The 21542-nt window shown below is 41.4% G+C and overlaps 1 protein-coding gene across 5 annotated transcripts in view; it reads left to right on the top strand.

The window, feature by feature from the left end:
* The first annotated feature begins 708 nt into the window (after nucleotides 1–708).
* LOC109881911 (LIM domain and actin-binding protein 1) overlaps nucleotides 709–21542 on the top strand; it is a 29797-nt gene continuing 8963 nt past the window's right edge. Inside the window, exons 1-7 of one of the 5 annotated variants that reach the window (XR_004211775.1) lie at nucleotides 709–1131; nucleotides 1993–2173; nucleotides 2622–2682; nucleotides 2783–3304; nucleotides 10733–10814; nucleotides 19710–19852; nucleotides 20971–21018. Coding sequence is in view for 4 of the 5 variants with exons in the window: in XM_031836459.1 (XP_031692319.1) it covers nucleotides 2037–2173; nucleotides 2622–2682; nucleotides 2783–3304; nucleotides 10733–10814; nucleotides 19710–19852; nucleotides 20971–21018 (993 nt within the window). In the remaining variant the exon portion in view is untranslated. Of the gene's footprint in view, nucleotides 1132–1960; nucleotides 2174–2621; nucleotides 2683–2782; nucleotides 3305–10732; nucleotides 10815–19709; nucleotides 19853–20970; nucleotides 21019–21542 lie in introns of all 5 variants that reach the window. The other 4 variants (XM_031836461.1, XM_031836459.1, XM_031836458.1 and 1 more) reach the window with 4 other exon arrangements.

The raw sequence follows: 21542 nt of genomic DNA on the forward strand, positions 1-21542 counted from the left end.
CTACAGAGACTAGAGAGTCTACACCATAGGAGTGGTAGTTACAGAGACTAGAGAGTCTGCACCATAGGAGTGGTAGTTACAGAGACTAGAGAGTCTGCACCATAGGAGTGGTAGTTACAGAGACTAGAGAGTCTGCACCATAGGAGTGGTAGTTACAGAGACTAGAGAGTCTGCACCATAGGAGTGGTAGTTACAGAGACTAGAGAGTCTGCACCATAGGAGTGGTAGTTACAGAGACTAGAGAGTCTGCACCATAGGAGTGGTAGTTACAGAGACTAGAGAGTCTGCACCATAGAAGTGGTAGTTACAGAGACTAGAGAGTCTGCACCATAGGAGTGGTAGTTACAGAGACCAGAGAGTCTGCACCATAGGAGTGGTAGCTAACTAATATAATACCTAGATAATAACTAGATAATAACCAGACAACTAGATAATAACTACATAATAACTACATAATAACCAGATAACTAGATAATAACTACATAATAACTAGACAACAACTACATAATAACTAGACAACAACTACATAATAACTAGAAACATGTCTGAAGGTTAATGAGTACTCAGGCCATACGGCCAAAGGGTTAGAGTTAAATAGTGTGAGAGAGAGCACATTTAAACCTAACCTCATTCATACCTTCCTGTTCAGAGCAGAGAGAGAGAGAGAGAGAGAGAGAGAGAGAGAAGTGCCCAAGACCGTGACACGGAACTGCCTACACAGCCGTCCTGGTCACCCTACCTCAGTAACTCTCTGTAACTGTACAGTACAGTGTCCCAATGGGTGCTTAAAATACCTCTCTTTTGAAGACCAGGGTCTCCACAACTCTACTTTTGATACATCATACTATAGTTGATGATAGTACCTGTATCAAGGTGAGAGGATCTTAAAAGAGGAAGCTCCGGGTATTTTTTATTGGTCACCATCATAGTACATCTGCTATTGGACTGCAGAGATTCCATCTGTGTTGTAAACGTATAGCTATAAACATTCTCTAGTAAGCTGTAATAAGGAAGGACAGAGGACTTTGGTCCGAGACGCTGGTTTAAAGCAGTACGTAACGTGTGTCTTGTGATGAGCTCGACGCTCCTCTGACTGCGACAAGGAGAGACGACCAGCAGACTTCACTAAAGGTAACGGCTAGATTGATAATAATGGTGTGATGTTGAGTAATATATGATATACAATAACAAATCCTCATTTGAATCAATGGACAAACAACTATCTGCATTTTTGATCTGTTTTGATGAGGAAGTGTTTCACTCCACTGCTGAATTCTGCGAACTCTGCTGTGTGTCTGAATGCGCCTGTCTCTTAATCATTCCAAATCAAGTAAAGTGGAGAGGCATTGTTTGGTCTTTGAGAGTTACATTGTAACATTGTAGTAGTAACAATATCATAGTAGAGTGACAAAATACTGTAATGTATTATATTCACACTGCTCTGGTGAATGGAGACTGATTCCCTCACACTGCTCTGGTGAATGGAGACTGATTCCCTCACACTGCTCTGGTGAATGGAGACCGATTCCTTCACACTGCTCTGGTGAATGGAGACTGATTCCTTCACACTGCTCTGGTGAATGGAGACTTATTCCTTCACACTGCTCTGGTGAATGGAGACTGATTCCTTCACACTGCTCTGGTGAATGGAGACTGATTCCTTCACACTGCTCTGGTGAATGGAGACTGATTCCTTCACACTGCTCTGGTGAATGGAGACTGATTCCTTCACACTGCTCTGGTGAATGGAGACTGATTCATTCACACTGCTCTGGTGAATGGAGACAGATTCCTCCACACTGCTCTGGTGAATGGAGACTGATTCCTTCACACTGCTCTGGTGAATGGAGACTGATTCCTCCACACTGCTCTGGTGAATGGAGACTGATTCTTCTCCTGTGAGACTCTGTCCTCAACAATGAGTGCTATCTATGACAGCTGACTCTTCCATGTCGATCAGGTGTTGAGGTTTGGTGTCCTGTGTTTTGAGAGGTGCTGTGACATCATTAAGGGGTGCTGTGACATCATCATCGGCCATGGAGGGGAGGAGTGTTCTGAGGCGTGCCCAATCTCTACGGAGCGTCTCTATGGTTGACGGAGACAAGCCCACCTGGGCGGAGGCGGGGTTTAGGGACAGGATGAAGTCCATTTCCGTATCTCAGATGTTGACCAGGTGAGAGGAACCAGAACCAGAACCTTTACCATTTAACCAATAACAAGCTCCATAGGCACCAGGTTTTAAGTCAATTCCAATTGAAGTCAGTCAATTCAGGAAGTAAACTGAAAATGACAATTCAATGAAAACCTCCTTTTATTTTCAATGACTTCACAATAAACCGAAGGAGGAAAAACTATTCCTTTCATCACTTTCTGAATTGACTGACTTAAAAGTAACGGTCTCTGACCCAGCTTTTACACATGACCAGCTCCATAGGTACAGGGGACCAGCTGGCTTTTCTCAAATCCTAGCCTTAACCATTAGGTGAGGGAAATGCAACACTGACGTATCAATGTCTGGGGTAAACTTCATCCCACACCGAATTGCTTGAGCATTGCAATGTCTGTTTTGGTGAATAAGCTTACAGAGTATTGATGAAGGATTTGTCTTGTTCACATAACAGATACCAAGCCAGCCCTTCAGTAGAGGTCCCTACCCTGAACCATGTGGAGCACAAGACTGAGGTAAAACATCACACCACATTTTATGTCATCAACTTCTGATTGTCGACTGTCTCAGGATGGACACTAAGCAGCACCTGTCGTCTTCTGATTCTTTCTCCAGCAGATAACCAAGCATCAGACCTCCTTCTCAACCGTCCGTGAGAAAACAAAGAGACAACTGGCAGAGAGCGCACAGGAGCGCAAGCTGGAGTCCCCGATGAGAAACAACGGAGTGAGAGAGACGACCAGGATCCAGCCCAGTGTGTTAGAAGTGAGAGAGAAGACCCGTGGGTCAACTAGCCTGTTAGGAGAGATGTCCCGGGGGTCGGCCAGCCTGTTAGGGGAGAAGTCCCAGAGGTCGACCAATCTCTCCCGCAGTAAGTCCATGTCCAGTCTCCCTGGCCCCTCTCCCAGAGTCGACCCGGCCGGGAGTATCGGAGCCCTGAAGGCTCTCTTCGAGTCAAAGGTCACCAAGGAGAAGGTGAAGAGCATCATGGGAGCTGTAGGCCAAACACCATCACGTCCCAAGATGGCAGCTGCGGCCCCAGCCATCAACGGGTTGGTGGAGGAGAGAAAGGGCCCTATAGAGGAGAAAGCTGTACCTTCACCTACATCCCCGGCTAGAGAGGAGGTCACTACACAGGTGAGCCAAAACAATCAAATCACATTTTATTTGTCACATGCGCCGAATACAACAGGTGTAGACAGTTACATGAAATGCTTACTTACGAGCCCTTTCCAAACAATGCAGAGTTAGAAAGTAAGACAAGAAAATAAAGGAAATAGTAACAAAATAAAATAACAATAACATGGTTATATACAGGAAGTACCAGGTAATAACATGGTTATATACAGGGAGTACCAGGTAAGAACATGGTTATATACAGGGAGGTAATAACATGGTTATATACAGGGAGTACCAGGTAATAACATGGTATATACAGGAAGTACCAGGTAATAACATGGTTATATACAGGAAGTACCAGGTAATAACATGGTTATATACAGGGAGTACCAGGTAATAACATGGCTACATACAGGAAGTACCTGGTAATGACATGGCTACATACAGGAAGTACCAGGTAATAACATGGCTACATACAGGAAGTACCAGGCAATAACATGGTTATATACAGGAAGTACCAGGTAATAACATGGCTACGTACAGGAAGTACCAGGTAATAACATGGTTATATACAGGAAGTACCAGGTAATAACATGGTTATATACAGGAAGTACCAGGTAATAACATGGTTATATACAGGAAGTACCAGGTAATAACATGGCTACGTACAGGAAGTACCAGGTAATAACATGGTTATATACAGGGAGTACCCAGTAATAACATGGTTATATACAGGGAGGTAATAACATGGCTATATACAGGGAGTACCAGGTAATAACATGGTTATATACATGAAGTACCAGGTAATAACATGGTTATATACAGGAAGTACCAGGTAATAACATGGTTATATACAGGAAGTACCAGGTAATAACATGGTTATATACAGGAAGGACCAGGTAATAACATGGTTATATACAGGAAGTACCAGGTAATAACATGGTTATATACAGGGAGTACCAGGCAATAACATGGTTATATACAGGAATTACCTGGTAATAACATGGCTACGTACAGGAAGTACCTGGTAATAACATGGTTATATACAGGAAGTACCTGGTAATAACATGGCTACGTACAGGAAGTACCAGGTAATAACATGGTTATATACAGGAAGTACCAGGTAATAACATGGTTATATACAGGGAGTACCAGGTAATAACATGGTTATATACAGGAAGTACCAGGTAATAACATGGTTTTATACAGGAAGTACCTGGTAATAACATGGCTACGTACAGGAAGTACCCGGTAATAACATGGTTATATACAGGAAGTACCTGGTCATAACATGGCTGCGTACAGGAAGTACCAGGTAATAACATGGTTATATACAGGGAGTACCCAGTAATAACATGGTTATATACAGAGAGGTAATAACATGGCTATATACAGGGAGTACCAGGTAATAACATGGTTATATACATGAAGTACCAGGTAATAACATGGTTATATACAGGAAGTACCAGGTAATAACATGGTTATATACAGGAAGTACCAGGTAATAACATGGTTATATACAGGAAGGACCAGGTAATAACATGGTTATATACAGGAAGTACCAGGTAATAACATGGTTATATACAGGGAGTACCAGGCAATAACATGGTTATATACAGGAATTACCTGGTAATAACATGGCTATGTACAGGAAGTACCTGGTAATAACATGGTTATATACAGGAAGTACCTGGTAATAACATGGCTACGTACAGGAAGTACCAGGTAATAACATGGTTATATACAGGAAGTACCAGGTAATAACATGGTTATATACAGGGAGTACCAGGTAATAACATGGTTATATACAGGAAGTACCAGGTAATAACATGGTTTTATACAGGAAGTACCTGGTAATAACATGGCTACGTACAGGAAGTACCTGGTAATAACATGGTTATATGAAGGAAGTACCTGGTCATAACATGGCTGCGTACAGGAAGTACCAGGTAATAACATGGTTATATACAGGGAGTACCAGGTAATAACATGGTTATATACAGGAAGTACCAGGTAATAACATGGTTATATACAGGGAGGTAATAACATGGCTATATACAGGGAGTACCAGGTAATAACATGGTTATATACATGAAGTACCAGGTAATAACATGGTTATATACAGGAAGTACCAGGTAATAACATGGTTATATACAGGAAGTACCAGGTAATAACATGGTTATATACAGGAAGGACCAGGTAATAACATGGTTATATACAGGAAGTACCAGGTAATAACATGGTTATATACAGGGAGTACCAGGTAATAACATGGTTATATACAGGAATTACCTGGTAATAACATGGCTACGTACAGGAAGTACCTGGTAATAACATGGTTATATACAGGAAGTACCTGGTAATAACATGGCTACGTACAGGAAGTACCAGGTAATAACATGGTTATATACAGGAAGTACCAGGTAATAACATGGTTATATACAGGGAGTACCAGGTAATAACATGGTTATATACAGGAAGTACCAGGTAATAACATGGTTATATACAGGAAGTACCAGGTAATAACATGGTTTTATACAGGAAGTACCTGGTAATAACATGGCTACGTACAGGAAGTACCTGGTAATAACATGGTTATATACAGGAAGTACCTGGTCATAACATGGCTGTGTACAGGAAGTACCAGGTAATAACATGGTTATATACAGGGAGTACCAGGTAATAACATGGTTATATACAGGGAGGTAATAACATGGCTATATACAGGGAGTACCAGGTAATAACATGGTTATATACAGGAAGTACCAGGTAATAACATGGTTATATACAGGGAGTACCAGGTAATAACATGGTTATATACAGGAAGTACCAGGTAATAACATGGTTATATACAGGGAGGTAATAACATGGCTATATACAGGGAGTACCAGGTAATAACATGGTTATATACAGGAAGTACCAGGTAATAACATGGTTATATACAGGGAGGTAATAACATAGCTATATACAGGGAGTACCAGGTAAAAACATGGTTATATACAGGAAGTACCTGGTAATAACATGGCTATATACAGGAAGTACCAGGTAATAACATGGTTATATACAGGAAGTACCAGGTAATAACGTGACTATGTACAGGGAGTACCAGGTAATAACATGGTTATATACAGGAAGTACCTGGTCATAACATGGCTGTGTACAGGAAGTACCAGGTAATAACATGGTTATATACAGGGAGTACCAGGTAATAACATGGTTATATACAGGGAGGTAATAACATGGCTATATACAGGGAGTACCAGGTAATAACATGGTTATATACAGGAAGTACCAGGTAATAACATGGTTATATACAGGGAGTACCAGGTAATAACATGGTTATATACAGGAAGTACCAGGTAATAACATGGTTATATACAGGGAGGTAATAACATGGCTATATACAGGGAGTACCAGGTAATAACATGGTTATATACAGGAAGTACCAGGTAATAACATGGTTATATACAGGGAGGTAATAACATAGCTATATACAGGGAGTACCAGGTAAAAACATGGTTATATACAGGAAGTACCTGGTAATAACATGGCTATATACAGGAAGTACCAGGTAATAACATGGTTATATACAGGAAGTACCAGGTAATAACGTGACTATGTACAGGGAGTACCAGGTAATAACATGGTTATATACAGGAAGTACCTGGTAATAACATGGCTATATAAAGGACGTACCAGGTAATAACATGGTTATATACAGGGAGTACCTGGTAATAACATGGCTACATACAGGAAGTACCAGGTAATAACATGGTTATATACAGGAAGTACCTGGTAATAACATGGCTACATACAGGAAGTACCTGGTAATAACATGGCTACATACAGGAAGTACTTGGTAATAACATGGCTACGTACAGGAAGTACCTGGTAATAACATGGTTACATACAGGAAGTACCTGGTAATAACATGGTTATATACAGGGAGGTAATAACATGGCTATATACAGGAAGTACCAGGTAATAACATGGTTATATACAGGAAGTACCTGGTAATAACATGGTTATATACAGGAAGTACCTGGTAATAACATGGTTACATACAGGAAGTACAAGGTAACAACATGGCTACATACAGGAAGTACCAGGTAATAACATGGCTACATACAGGAAGTACCAGGTAATAACATGGTTATATACGGGAAGTACCTGGTAATAACATGGTTACATACAGGGAGTAGCAGGTAATAACATGGTTATATACAGGAAGTACCTGGTAATAACATGGTTATATACAGGAAGTACCTGGTAATAACATGGTTACATACAGGGAGTACCAGGTAATAACATGGTTATATACAGGAAGTACCAGGTAATAACATGGTTATATACAGGGAGGTAATAACATGGTTATATACAGGGAGTACCAGGTAATAACATGGTTATATACAGGAAGTACCTGGTAATAACATGGTTACATACAGGGAGTACCAGGTAATAACCTGGTTATATACAGGGAGTACCAGGTAATAACATGTTTATATACAGGAAGTACCAGGTAATAACATGGTTATATACAGGGAGGTAATAACATGGTTATATACAGGGAGTACCAGGTAATAACATGGTTATATCCAGGGAGTACCAGGTAATAACATGGCTATATACAGGGAGGTAATAACATGGTTGTATACAGGAAGTACTAGGTAATAACATGGCTATATACAGGGAGTACCAGGTAATAACATGGTTTTATACAGGGAGTACCAGGTAATAACATGGTTATATACAGGGAGGTAATAACATGGCTATATACAGGGAGTACCAGGTAATAACATGACTATATACAGGAAGTACCAGGTAATAACATGGTTATATACAGGGAGTACCAGGTAATAACATGACTATATACAGGGAGTACCAGGTAATAACATGGCTATATACAGGGAGTACCAGGTAATAACATGGTTATATACAGGGAGTACCAGGTAATAACATGACTATATACAGGGAGTACCAGGTAATAACATGGCTATATACATGGAGGTAATAACATGGTTATATACAGGGAGTACCAGGTAATAACATGGTTTTATACAGGGAGGTAATAACATGGCTATATACAGGGAGTACCAGGTAATAACATGACTATATACAGGGAGTACCAGGTAATAACATGGTTATATACAGGGAGGTAATAACATGGCTATATACAGGGAGTACCAGGTAATAACATGTCTATATAAAGGAAGTACCAGGTAATAACATGGAAAAACCACAACAGACATGGTCTAGTAGTGTATCCTATTAACTCATAGTGAAAAACCACAACAGACATGGTCTAGTAGTGTAGTGTACCCTATTAACTCATAGTGAAAAACCACAACAGACATGGTCTAGTGGTGTATCCTATTAACTCATAGTGAAAAACCACAACAGATATGGTCTAGTAGTGTAGTGTACCCTATTAACTCATAGTGAAAAACCACAACAGACATGGTCTAGTAGTGTAGTGTACCCTATTAACTCATAGTGAAAAACCACAACAGACATGGTCTAGTGGTGTAGTGTAACCTATTAAACCTTGGGACCTGGATAGGGTATGGTGAGAAGAATGAAGGGAGTCTGAAACCTTGAAGATTTAAAAAACGTTTATCAGGTGCTTCTCTCTTCAATACAGTTTTCAGTTGTCTCTCTCTAAATCAACTGACTTGGCTACTCATTTACAATTGTAAATAACCAACATACCAAAACATAATGAGTAAAAAGGTATTCATTATCATCTGATCTCATAGATACATTTTCATCATGTAAATTCTCAACATATTATACCTAAAACAATTAGTGTGGATGTTCCTTGGTCCTGTCGCCATGACTACAACAGGCTAGCTTGACTGGAGCTAACTTTAGCTGATGTTAGCTTCTATGCTAACAGACTTTTACATTAAAACGTCATTTTAAAAAACTAACTATTATATTATTACACTCCACTTAACTTGGTCTCTCCTATCCTCTGCTTTATAACTCGCTCACCGTGATGATGAGGTTTAAAATTCAGTTGGCTCTCGTTCAACTGACTCACTGACTAGGCAGGTTAGTTTTGAGAGTGAGAGTGAGTGAAGCAACCACTAGAGCGAAACAAAGGCAACACCCCTTGACTATAAATACTGTAAATGATTACAACATGCCAGAGATTAAGCTGCCATATATCTGACATTCTCCCACATATAATTAAGCAATAAGACACGAGGGGGTGTGTTGTATGGCCAATATACCACGGCTTCTTATGCACGACGCATCGTGGAGTGCCTGGACACAGCCCTTACCGTGGTAATATTGGCCATCTACCACAAACCCCTGAGGTGCCTTATTGCTATTATAAACTGGTTACTAACGTAATTAGAGCAGTAAAAATACAAGTTTAATCATACCCGTGGTCTACGGTCTAATATACCAATCAGCATTCAGGGCTGGAACCACACGGTTTATAATGTGTGGTGGTTCATTTCTTTACTATCAAATGAGGAGAGATGGGGACCACCAGTATAACTGCTAAATTGCTTTCTGACTGTACACTATACTGCATGATTGTAGCGGGTTTACCAACGCGTTAGTTCTCAAAGCTATGTTGACTATGACGGTAGCTAACTAATATGGTGACAACGATGTAGGCTGTGTGTGTAGCAGTTAGTGGTTATGGTATGAAGGTTTGGCTTGAAAAGGTGTTTTCGCCTGGCAGCTCTTGTGTTGTGCAATGATGTTCACAAGTATAGGGAAAAGGTGAGAGATAGATGCATAGATGCCAGAAGGAATTATACAATGAGCAAAGGGATCATGTATGTGGCTGCTAAGAAATGGAACTGTGTTTGCGTGTGATCAGGGGTGTATTAATTCCGCGGATTCTGTTGAAAAACATTTCTTAAATGGAAACAAACGGAACCTAATGGGGATAAACATACCTGCATTTGTCCAATAGAAACTCTCGTTTGCGGTATTGAATGTGTCACCTTGGAATGAATGGAATATGAATGACAGTCATCCAATATACTGTAATAGAAATAAGCCCATGCTCATTAAAAAAATGTCTCATCCTCCCTGATCTTAAATGGCACGGGCCGCCACTGGTCTACAGGTGAGTGGAGGTTAGCCAATCTAAAGGTGCGTGTGTATTGATTAATCACTTTACTGGGTTAATTTGGCTAGCAGAGGACAGTGTCCATGGTATTATTCCAGTTACCATGGTATTATTCTAGTAATCATGATATTATTCTAGTAATCATGATATTATTCCAGTAATCATGGTATTATTCCAGTTACCATGGTATTATTCCAGTAATCATGGTATTATTCCAGTAACCATGGTATTATTCCAGTAACCATGGTATTATTCCAGTAACCATGATACTGTTCTACTGCTAATATACCGTATCATGTCTGGTGGTTAGCAGTGACATCATACAAACTTTGTCATGTCTGTCCCCCGAGGTTGGGAGAATGACGCGCTCAGAGAGGAGAAAGACCATCAGTGGTATCAACCTGGAAAAGATATCTACAGCATCTCAGGATGGTGAGTAACTACAGAACTGTCCTAGTCATCATATCACGTGATTACATTTCATCAGCGATGTACAGCAATGTATATATCTCACTCATGTCATACAGACCCCCACAACAGTCAACCTACTGTATCTACACTATATATACACAAATGTGGACACCCCTTCAAATGACTGGATTCGTCTTTATCAGCCACACCCGTTGCTGACAGGTGTATAACATCGAGCACACAGCCATGCTGGAGAAGGCCCTGTCCTGTTTCAGCATGACAATGCCCCTGTGCACAAAGCGATGTCCCATACAGAAATGGTTTGTTGAGATCGGTGTGGAGGGACTTGACTGGCTTGCACAGAGCCCTGACCTCAATCAACCCCATCGAACACCTTTGTGATGAATTGGAATGCCGAAAGGCCAGCCAGTCCTAATCACCCAACATCATTACCCGACCTCACTAATGCTCTTGTGGCTGAATGGAAGCAAGTCCCACAGCAATGTTCCAACATCTAGTGGAAAGCCTTCCCAGAAGAGTGGAGGCTGTTACAGCAGCAAAGGAGGGACCAACTCCATATTAAAGCCTTCCCAGAAGAGTGGAGGCTGTTATAGCAGCAAAGGGGGGTCCAACTCCATATTAATGCCCATAATCTTGGAAAAGATGTTCGACGAGCAGGTGTCCACATACTTTGGGACATGTAGTGTATTATAGACATGACGATAGGTATTGGTGGAAGCTCAATGTTCAATTCAAATCTCCCTCCATCATATCTAATTCAATTTGACACAAATCTCCATACCATCATATCTAATCCAATGTGACACAAATCTCCCTACCATCATATCTAATCCAATGTGACACAAATCTCCCTACCATCATATCTAATCCAATATGACACAAAGCTCTGTCAGGTTGGATGGAGAGCATCGCTTCCCAGCTATTTTCAGGTCTCTCCAGAGATGTTAGATCGGGTTCAAGTCCAGGCTCTGGCTGGGCGAAGCTCTTACTCAGAAAGACTGGTGATTCTAACATGTATTAACTCAGGGAATACTTCTATAAATTACATATTTTGGTATTTCATTTTAGATACATTTGCAAGAATATCTAAAAACACGTTTTCAACTTGTCATTGAGGGGTATTGTGTGTAGATGTGTGAGGGTAAAGAAATCAAATCTATTTTTGAATTCAGGCTGAAACACAATGTGGAATAAATCAAGAGGTGTGAATACTTTCTGAAGGCACTTCATGTATTTCAGAAACCTATGTGATACTGTCTGAACCAAAGGGTAAACACTGCCTAGAAACCTATGTGATACTGTCTGAACCAAAGGGTAAACACTGCCTAGAAACCTATGTGATACTGGCTGAACCAAAGGGTAAACACTGCCTAGAAACCTATGTGATACTGTCTGAACCAAAGGGTAAACACTGCCTAGAAACCTATGTGATACTGTCTGAACCAAAGGGTAAACACTGCCTAGAAACCTATGTGATACTGGCTGAACCAAAGGGTAAACACTGCCTAGAAACCTATGTGATACTGTCTGAACCAAAGGGTAAACACTGCCTAGAAACCTATGTGATACTGTCTGAACCAAAGGGTAAACACTGCCTAGAAACCTATGTGATACTGTCTGAACCAAAGGGTAAACACTGCCTAGAAACCTATGTGATACTGTCTGAACCAAAGGGTAAACACTGCCTAGAAACCTATGTGATACTGTCTGAACCAAAGGGTAAACACTGCCTAGAAACCTATGTGATACTGTCTGAACCAAAGGGTAAACACTGCCTAGAAACCTATGCGATACTGTCTGAACCAAAGGGTAAACACTGCCTAGAAACCTATGTGATACTGTCTGAACCAAAGGGTAAACACTGCCTAGAAACCTATGTGATACTGTCTGAACCAAAGGGTAAACACTGCCTAGAAACCTATGTGATACTGTCTGAACCAAAGGTTAAACACTGCCTAGAAACCTATGTGATACTGTCTGAACCAAAGGGTAAACACTGCCTAGAAACCTATGTGATACTGTCTGAACCAAAGGGTAAACACTGCCTAGAAACCTATGTGATACTGTCTGAACCAAAGGGTAAACACTGCCTAGAAACCTATGTGATACTGTCTGAACCAAAGGGTAAACACTGCCTAGAAACCTATGCGATACTGTCTGAACCAAAGGGTAAACACTGCCTAGAAACCTATGTGATACTGTCTGAACCAAAGGTTAAACACTGCCTAGAAACCTATGTGATACTGTCTGAACCAAAGGGTAAACACTGCCTAGAAACCTATGTGATACTGTCTGAACCAAAGGGTAAACACTGCCTAGAAACCTATGTGATACTGTCTGAACCAAAGGGTAAACAATGCCTAGAAACCTATGTGATACTGTCTGAACCAAAGGGTAAACACTGCCTAGAAACCTATGTGATACTGGCTGAACCAAAGGGTAAACACTGCCTAGAAATCTATGTGATACTGGCTGAACCAAAGGGTAAACACTGCCTAGAAACCTATGTGATACTGTCTGAACCAAAGGGTAAACACTGCCTAGAAACCTATGTGATACTGGCTGAACCAAAGGGTAAACACTGCCTAGAAACCTATGTGATACTGGCTGAACCAAAGGGTAAACACTGCCTAGAAACCTATGTGACACTGGCTGAACCAAAGGGCAAACACTGCCTAGAAACCTATGTGATACTGGCTGAACCAAAGGGTAAACACTGCCTACAAAGGCCCTTGTCTGAGAGACCTCCCTCTCTCTCTCTCTTCTCCTCTGTTATCCTATTGGTCTTTATTCCATGTTAATGATGCGGGCTGTAACTCTAACTTCAAGATACTATAGCATCAAATCTCATGTTATTGGTCACATACACATGGTTAGCAGATGTTATTGGTCACATACACATGGTTAGCAGATGTTATTGGTCACATACACATGGTTAGCAGATGTTATTGGTCACATACACATGGTTAGCAGATGTTATTGGTCACATACACATGGTTAGCAGATGTTACTGGGCACATACACATGGTTAGCAGATGTTATTGGTCACATACACATGGTTAGCAGATGTTATTGGTCACATACACATGGTTAGCAGATGTTATTGGTCACATACACATGGTTAGCAGATGTTAATGAGACTGTAAGAAATGCTTGTGCTTCTAGTTCCGACCATGCAGTAATATCTAACAAGTAATCTAACAATTTCACAACAACTACCTTATACACACAAATACCCACAAATGTAAAGGATTGAATAGAATATGTACATATAAATATATGGATGAGCGATGGCGTGCGGCATAGGCTTAGATGCAGTAGATGGTATAGAGTACAGTATATACAGTGGGGCAAAAAAGTATTTAGTCAGCCACCAATTGTGCAAGTTCTCCCACTTAAAAAGACGAGAGAGGCCTGTAATTTTCATCATAGGTACACTTCAACTATGACAGACAAAATGAGAGAAAAAAAATCCAGAAAATCACATTGTAGGATTTTTTATGAATTTATTTGCAAATGATGGTGGAAAATAAGTATTTGGTTGGTTTCTTTAGATTTCCCCATGATGTCAAGCAAAGAGACACTGAGTATGAAGGTAGGCCTTGACATACATCCACAGGTACACCTCCAATTGACTCAAATGATGTCAATTAGCCTATCAGAAGCTTCTAAAGCCATGACATAATTTTCTGTAATTTTCCAAGCTGTTTAAAGGCACAGTCAACTTAGTGTATGTAAACTTCTGACCCTCTGGAATTGTGATACAGTGAATTATAAGTGAAATAATCTGTCTGTAAACAATTGTTTGTATTGTGCACAAAGTAGGTCTCCTAACCGACTTGCCAAAACTATAGTTTGTTAAAACAAGAAATTTGTGTAGTGGTTGAAAAACGAGTTTTAATGACTCCAACCTAAGTGTATGTAAACTTCCGACTTCAACTGTAGGTATTCCTCTTGTTAATTAAGTTGGGATAGGGCAGTGTGCAGTGTGATGGTGATTGCACCGTCAGTGGACAAATTGGGGCGGTAAGCAAATTGGAGTGGGTCTAGGGTATCAGGTAAGGTGGAGGTGATATGATCCTTGATTAGTATGTCATAGCACTTCATGTTGACAGAAGTGAGTGCAATGGGGCGATAGTCATTTATTTCAGATACGTTATCTTTCCTGGGAACAGGAACAATGGTGGCCATCTTGAAGCATGTGGGAAAAACAGACTGGGATAAGGAGAGATTGAATATGTCCGTAAATACACCAGCCAGATGGTCTGCGCATGCTCTGAGGACGCGGCTAGTTTGGGCCGACAGCCTTGCGAGGGTTGACTGCGGCGAAGGAGAGCCCGCAGGTTTTGGTAGCGGGCTGTGTCAGAGGCACTATATTGTCCTCAAAGCGAGCAAAGAAGTTGTTTGATTTGTCTGGGAGCAAGATGTCGCAAAGATGTTCAATAATATTGAAATGGAAGGAGTATCAGACCACTGCAAATCTACCAAGACCTGGCCGTCCCTCTAAACTTTCAGCTCAATAATTTTGCACGACCAATTTTTCAGTTTTTGATTTGTTAAAAAAGTTTGAAATATCCAATAAATGTCGTTCCACTTCATGATTGTGTCCCACTTGTTGTTGATTCTTCACAAAAAAATACAGTTTTATATCTTTATGTTTGAAGCCTGAAATATGGCAAAAGGTCGCAAAGTTCAAGGGGGCCGAATACTTTCGCAAGGCACTGTATATCTTCAATAAAGTTCCAACCGGAGTATCTAGTGGAAGCCCTAGGAAGTGCAACTTCATCAATATCTCAAGTGGATTTCAATGAGAACTGTGTTGAATACATACCCGCCTCAGATTACTCACTTCCTTTTTTGATTTCTCCTCAGGTTTTTGCCTGCCATATGAGTTCTGTTATACTCACAGACTACATTCAAACAGTTTTAGAAACTTCAGAGTGTTTTCTATACAATCCTAATAATAATATGCATATATTAGCAACTGAGACTGAGGACAGGCCGTTTACTTTGGGCACCTTATTCATCCAAGCTACTCAATACTGCCCCCCAGCCATAAGAAGTTAAAATCCCCAGCTACAATACATGCAGCCTCAGAATGTGTGGTTTCCAGTGTACATAAAGTCCAGTGAAGTTCTTTCAGGGCCAACGAGGTATCTGCTGGGGGTGGGGATATACACGGCTGTGACTATAATCGAAGAGATATCTCTTGGTAGATAATGCGGTCGGCATTTGATCATAAGGAATTATAGGTCAAGTGAACAAAAGAACTTGAGTTCCTGTATGTTGTTGTGATTACACCATGAGCCGTTAATCATAAGGCATACAACTCCGCCCTTCTTCTTACCGGAGAGATGTTTGTTTCTGTCGGCGCCATGCATAAATAAACCAGGTGGCTGTACCGACTCTGACAATATATCCAGAGTGAGCCATGTTTCCGTGAAATAGAGAACGTTATAATCTCTGATGTCTCTCTGGAAGGCAACTCGTGCACTAATTTCGTGTACCTTGTTGTCTAGAGATTGGACATTGGCGAGTAATATGCTAGGAAGCGTATTACAGTAGTTGTCTATGTTGTCTTTGGGTTTTTATAAGCCAATAGATCTAGGGCTGAAGTGAGGTGAGGTTCTTCTATAGACTCTACTGTGTGAATCACAAGGCCCTGATTCTTCTATAGACTCTACTGTGTGAATCACAAGGCCCTGATTCTTCTATAGACTCTACTGTGTGAATCACAAGGTCCTGATTCTTCTATAGACTCTACTGTGTGAATCACAAGGCCCTGATTCTTCTATAGACTATACTGTGTGAATCACAAGGCCCTGATTCTTCTATAGACTCTACTGTGTGAATCACAAGGCCCTGATTCTTCTATAGACTCTACTGTGTGAATCACAAGGTCCTGATTCTTCTATAGACTCTACTGTGTGAATCACAAGGCCCTGATTCTTCTATAGACTATACTGTGTGAATCACAAGGCCCTGATTCTTCTATAGACTATACTGTGTGAATCACAAGGCCCTGATTCTTCTATAGATTCTACTGTGTGAATCACAAGGCCCTGATTTTTCTATAGACTCTACTGTGTGAATCACAAGACCCTGATTCTTCTATAGACTCTACTGTGTGAATCAGAAGGCCCTGATTCTTCTATAGGCTCTACAACATTTGCATAGAAGAAACAATCTCTTCTTTTCAAAAAGTGTGTGCTGTGTCTTTAAGAAATTAATGACTTCATTCTTGAGGCAGAATGTGGCTGTGGAATCTGACATTGTGGCTGTGCAATCTGACTCTGTGGCTGTGGAATCTGACTTTGTGGCTGTGGAATCTGACTCTGTGGCTGTGGAATCTGACTTTGTGGCTGTGGAATCTGACTTTGTGGCTGTGGAATCTGACTGTGGCTGTGGAATCTGACTTTGTGGCTGTGGAATCTGACTCGGTGGCTGTGGAATCTGACTTTGTGGCTGTGGAATCTGACTTTGTGGCTGTGGAATCTTACTTTGTGGCTGTGGTACCTAGTGGAAACCAGACGGGAGGCAAAGAATGATGAAGAAATGAATGACTTTTTGGTGACGAGTGAGACAGAGTGAATTTAATAACGTTTTTAGTGACAGTCAGCTTTGAAATCAGCATATTTTGTGCTATGGTTTTGTTATCACAAATAAAAGTCAGCTGTAAACTAACACAGAAAGTTAGACTACAATTAAAGCTGGAAGCTTCCGGTTTCATCTTGCATTGGAAAGTGTTCTAGCCTGTAGGGACATTGTTTTGTGAACAGTAATTAACAGTTCTACATGCTATGTTGCATTATTCAAGTTTGTTAACTTGTGTACCACATGATTGGGGACTGGGGAGCTAAGGCAGGCCAGACAGCTGCAGCAGTGAATGAGTAGGTGGAGCAGGCTGTTGGCTCTATAAAGTGCCTGCATCAGTGAATGAGTAGGTGGAGCAGGCTGTTGGCTCTATAAAGGGCCTGCATCAGTGAATGAGTAGGTGGAGCAGGCTGTTGGCTCTATAAAGGGCCTGCATCAGTGAATGAGTAGGTGGAGCAGGCTGTTGGCTCTATAAAGGGCCTGCATCAGTGAATGAGTAGGTGGAGCAGGCTGTTGGCTCTATAAAGGGCCTGCATCAGTGAATGAGTAGGTGGAGCAGGCTGTTGGCTCTATAAAGGGCCTGCATCAGTGAATGAGTAGGTGGAGCAGGCTGTTGGCTCTATAAAGGGCCTGCATCAGTGAATGAGTAGGTGGAGCAGGCTGTTGGCTCTATAAAGGGCCTGCATCAGTGAATGAGTAGGTGGAGCAGGCTGTTGGCTCTATAAAGGGCCTGCATCAGTGAATGAGTAGGTGGAGCAGGCTGTTGGCTCTATAAAGGGCCTGCATCAGTGAATGAGTAGGTGGAGCAGGCTGTTGGCTCTATAAAGGGCCTGCATCAGTGAATGAGTAGGTGGAGCAGGCTGTTGGCTCTATAAAGGGCATGCATCAGTGAATGAGTAGGTGGAGCAGGCTGTTGGCACTATAAAGGGCCTGCGCTGTGTCAGGGGATTATTACATAATTACCTGATTTGTTTGATATTAATAGTAAACTGTTATATATTTAACTAAGAGTAAGACTGGCCTGCTAAGGCTGAGTTTTATGGTGTACACTTTAGCACCCTGCAGTTAGTCTGGGCGTCTGGTTAAGGAATGGGTTTTGCTAAGGATAGCTTGAACTGACAATGGACTTGGTGATAAATATCTAAAAGCTGGCATTCTATAGACAAGATGTGATGTGTGTGACTCGAGACAGAGAGAGCCTGGAAGAGTTCAGTCAACAATGCCTCATTGTCTCATCTTCCTGGCATCTGGGAAACTTAGCCAGGTTGGTGGTAATTCCACATCCCGTGCAGATAACCAGGAGATGGACCAAGGTGGCTTATGGGAAGGGTAGAAATGACTGACTGAACATTTAGGGCCAATATAAGATCTCTGTTTTTTCATTATCAGCTAAGCTCTCAGCAACACAACTTAGAGTGTGCGGTCGACGGTTTTATCATTGCAATAATTAATCGATGTTGAATAAAGACGATTGTTTGAATAATTGTCCAAGTTTCTTTCAGTACTGAAATTTCCACTACAGCTGATACAGACTTGATCCTCTCAATCACATGAGACACATTTGGCAGAAGTAAAAGACACTACAGTATGAAGATAGGCAGAAACTGCTTGTCCAATAGAAATCCCAGATCACACTTGTAGGTGATGTCATGGCGGCGTTGGCTAGCTAAGCTCGTGCGTAGAAACAGGTCATCGGGTCTAACGGTCGTCTCGTGTTCGCGCAGGCCATCAAATCAAAGGCAGTCCATCAAATCAAAGGCAGTCCATCAAATCAAAGGCAGTCCATCAAATCAAAGGCAGTCCATCAAATCAAAGGCAGGCCATCAAATCAAAGGCAGGCCATCAAATCAAAGGCAGTCCATCAAATCAAAGGCAGTCCGTCGATATAAAGCTGAAAACGTTGGAGTAATAACGCGTTCAACTACTGAAGACATCCAATCAGGGCTGTGCCTTTAGATTTGGAGAAAATAAACAACTAAAGGAAGAATTCTTCACTTCTCTCATTGACTTCTCAAACCACAAACCCCAAACCGCGGCCTGATCTGCTTGGTCTGCTTCACAAGCGTTCCCGGAAGTCTCACCATGTTGCTCCTCTGGGTTTAGAAAGGCTGTGAGTGGACGGAGACGTAATAGTTTAGGGTTACACACAGTACATTAAGATACGCTATCATCACAATGAAGTGGGGTAAAACTGTGAAATGGTATACATTTGCTGTGCATCACAGTTAAGAATGTCTTGTAAGATATCAATGGGAAAGTGTGTGCAAAAAAAAACAGTTTGTCCCTCTGATATTTCCGTAGATGACAAGAGGAAGTCGATCTCAGACCTCAGTGACGCCGGTTCCTCCTCCTTCAGCCCAGAGAGGGAGAAACCGTCCGCTTCTGTCTCTGTCAGAGCCATATCTGCTCTCTATCTGTCCAAGGTAGCAGCTGCAGAGTCAACGGTCAGTACTCCTTCCCTCGCTCCTCTGAGATGTGTCTCATTGGCCCTGGGGTTAGAGGTGTTACAGTATTTTATCAATGAGCTATAGAACTATGTCCATCTTATCTCAAGGATCTATACATCAGGTCTCTCCAACCATGTTCCTGGAGATCTATCGTCCTGTAGGTTTTAACTCCAACCATGTAACTCCAACCATGTTCCTGGAGATCTACCTTCCTGTAGGTTTTAACTCCAACCATGTTCCTGGAGATCTATCGTCCTGTAGGTTTTAACTCCAACCATGTTCCTGGAGATCTACCTTCCTGTAGGTTTTAACTCCAACCATGTTCCTGGAGATCTATCGTCCTGTAGGTTTTAACTCCAACCATGTTCCTGGAGATCTACCTTCCTGTAGGTTTTAACTCCAACCATGTTCCTGGAGATCTATCGTCCTGTAGGTTTTAACTCCAACCATGTTCCTGGAGATCTACCTTCCTGTAGGTTTTAACTCCAACCATGTTCCTGGAGATCTATCGTCCTGTAGGTTTTAACTCCAACCATGTTCCTGGAGATCTACCTTCCTGTAGGTTTTAACTCCAACCATGTTCCTGGAGATTCACCCCCTGTAGGTTTTAACTCCAACCATGTTCCTGGAGATTCACCCTCCTGTAGGTTTTAACTCCAACCATGTTCCTGGAGATCTATCGTCCTGTAGGTGAGGTGGAGTGTGATCTCCAGGAACATAGTTGGAGTTAAAACCTACAGGAGGGTAACTCCAGGAACAGGGTTGGAGTTAAAACCTACAGGAGGGTGAATCTCCAGGAACATGTTTGGAGAGTCCTGCTATAGCTCCATGTCTGTCTTCTGTAGGATCTATATACAGTATATATATATCTGTCCTAGACAGTGCTGTACTCTGGTGTCAGAAAACATCAAGGCCTCTGGTGTCCACAACACACAGAAAACATCAAGGCCTCTGGTGTCCACAACACACAGAAAACATGAAGTCAGATCACTGAGAAGCCAGTCGAAAAATATACAGTAGTATAAATGTTATGTAATTATAGTGATTATCCTTACAAATAATAATGATTATAGTAGTTTGTCATATTGAACTAATATTATGATGTTTCCCTGCAGGCTCAAGATCCATCCTCTCCAACCAAGAGAGGAGTGAAACCCTCCAAGGTAGGCAGAGGGGTCCTGTTGTCTTCTTAAACATCTCAGAGTTGGCATGACAAGGTGCAAGGTGTATTTTAGAAGGATTGTTTGTTTGGCTTGCAGGTAATGTTGCTTTGCTGTTGATTTTGTTGTAATATAACGGGATTTTGTCAAACCATAACCATACAAACACTGAAAAATATGAATAAGCCTGCTTTCACTGAGGAATGTGACTTACGGCACCGATTGTTTTGGAGTTCAGCGAACAGAATGTTTGGAGTTCAGCGAACAGAATGTTTGGAGTTCAGCTAACAGAATGTTTGGAGTTCAGCTAACAGAATGTTTGGAGTTCAGCTAACAGAATGTTTGGAGTTCATCTAACAGAATGTTTGGAGTTCAGCTAACAGAATGTTTGGAGTTCAGCTAACAGAATGTTTGGAGTTCACCTGACAGAATGTTTGGAGTTCAGCTAACAGAATGTTTGGAGTTCAGCTAACAGAATGTTTGGAGTTCAGCTACCAGAATGTTTGGAGTTCAGCTAACAGAATGTT

This window comes from Oncorhynchus kisutch, linkage group LG11 (assembly GCF_002021735.2).
Source record: "Oncorhynchus kisutch isolate 150728-3 linkage group LG11, Okis_V2, whole genome shotgun sequence".
Lineage (NCBI taxonomy): Eukaryota > Metazoa > Chordata > Actinopteri > Salmoniformes > Salmonidae > Oncorhynchus > Oncorhynchus kisutch.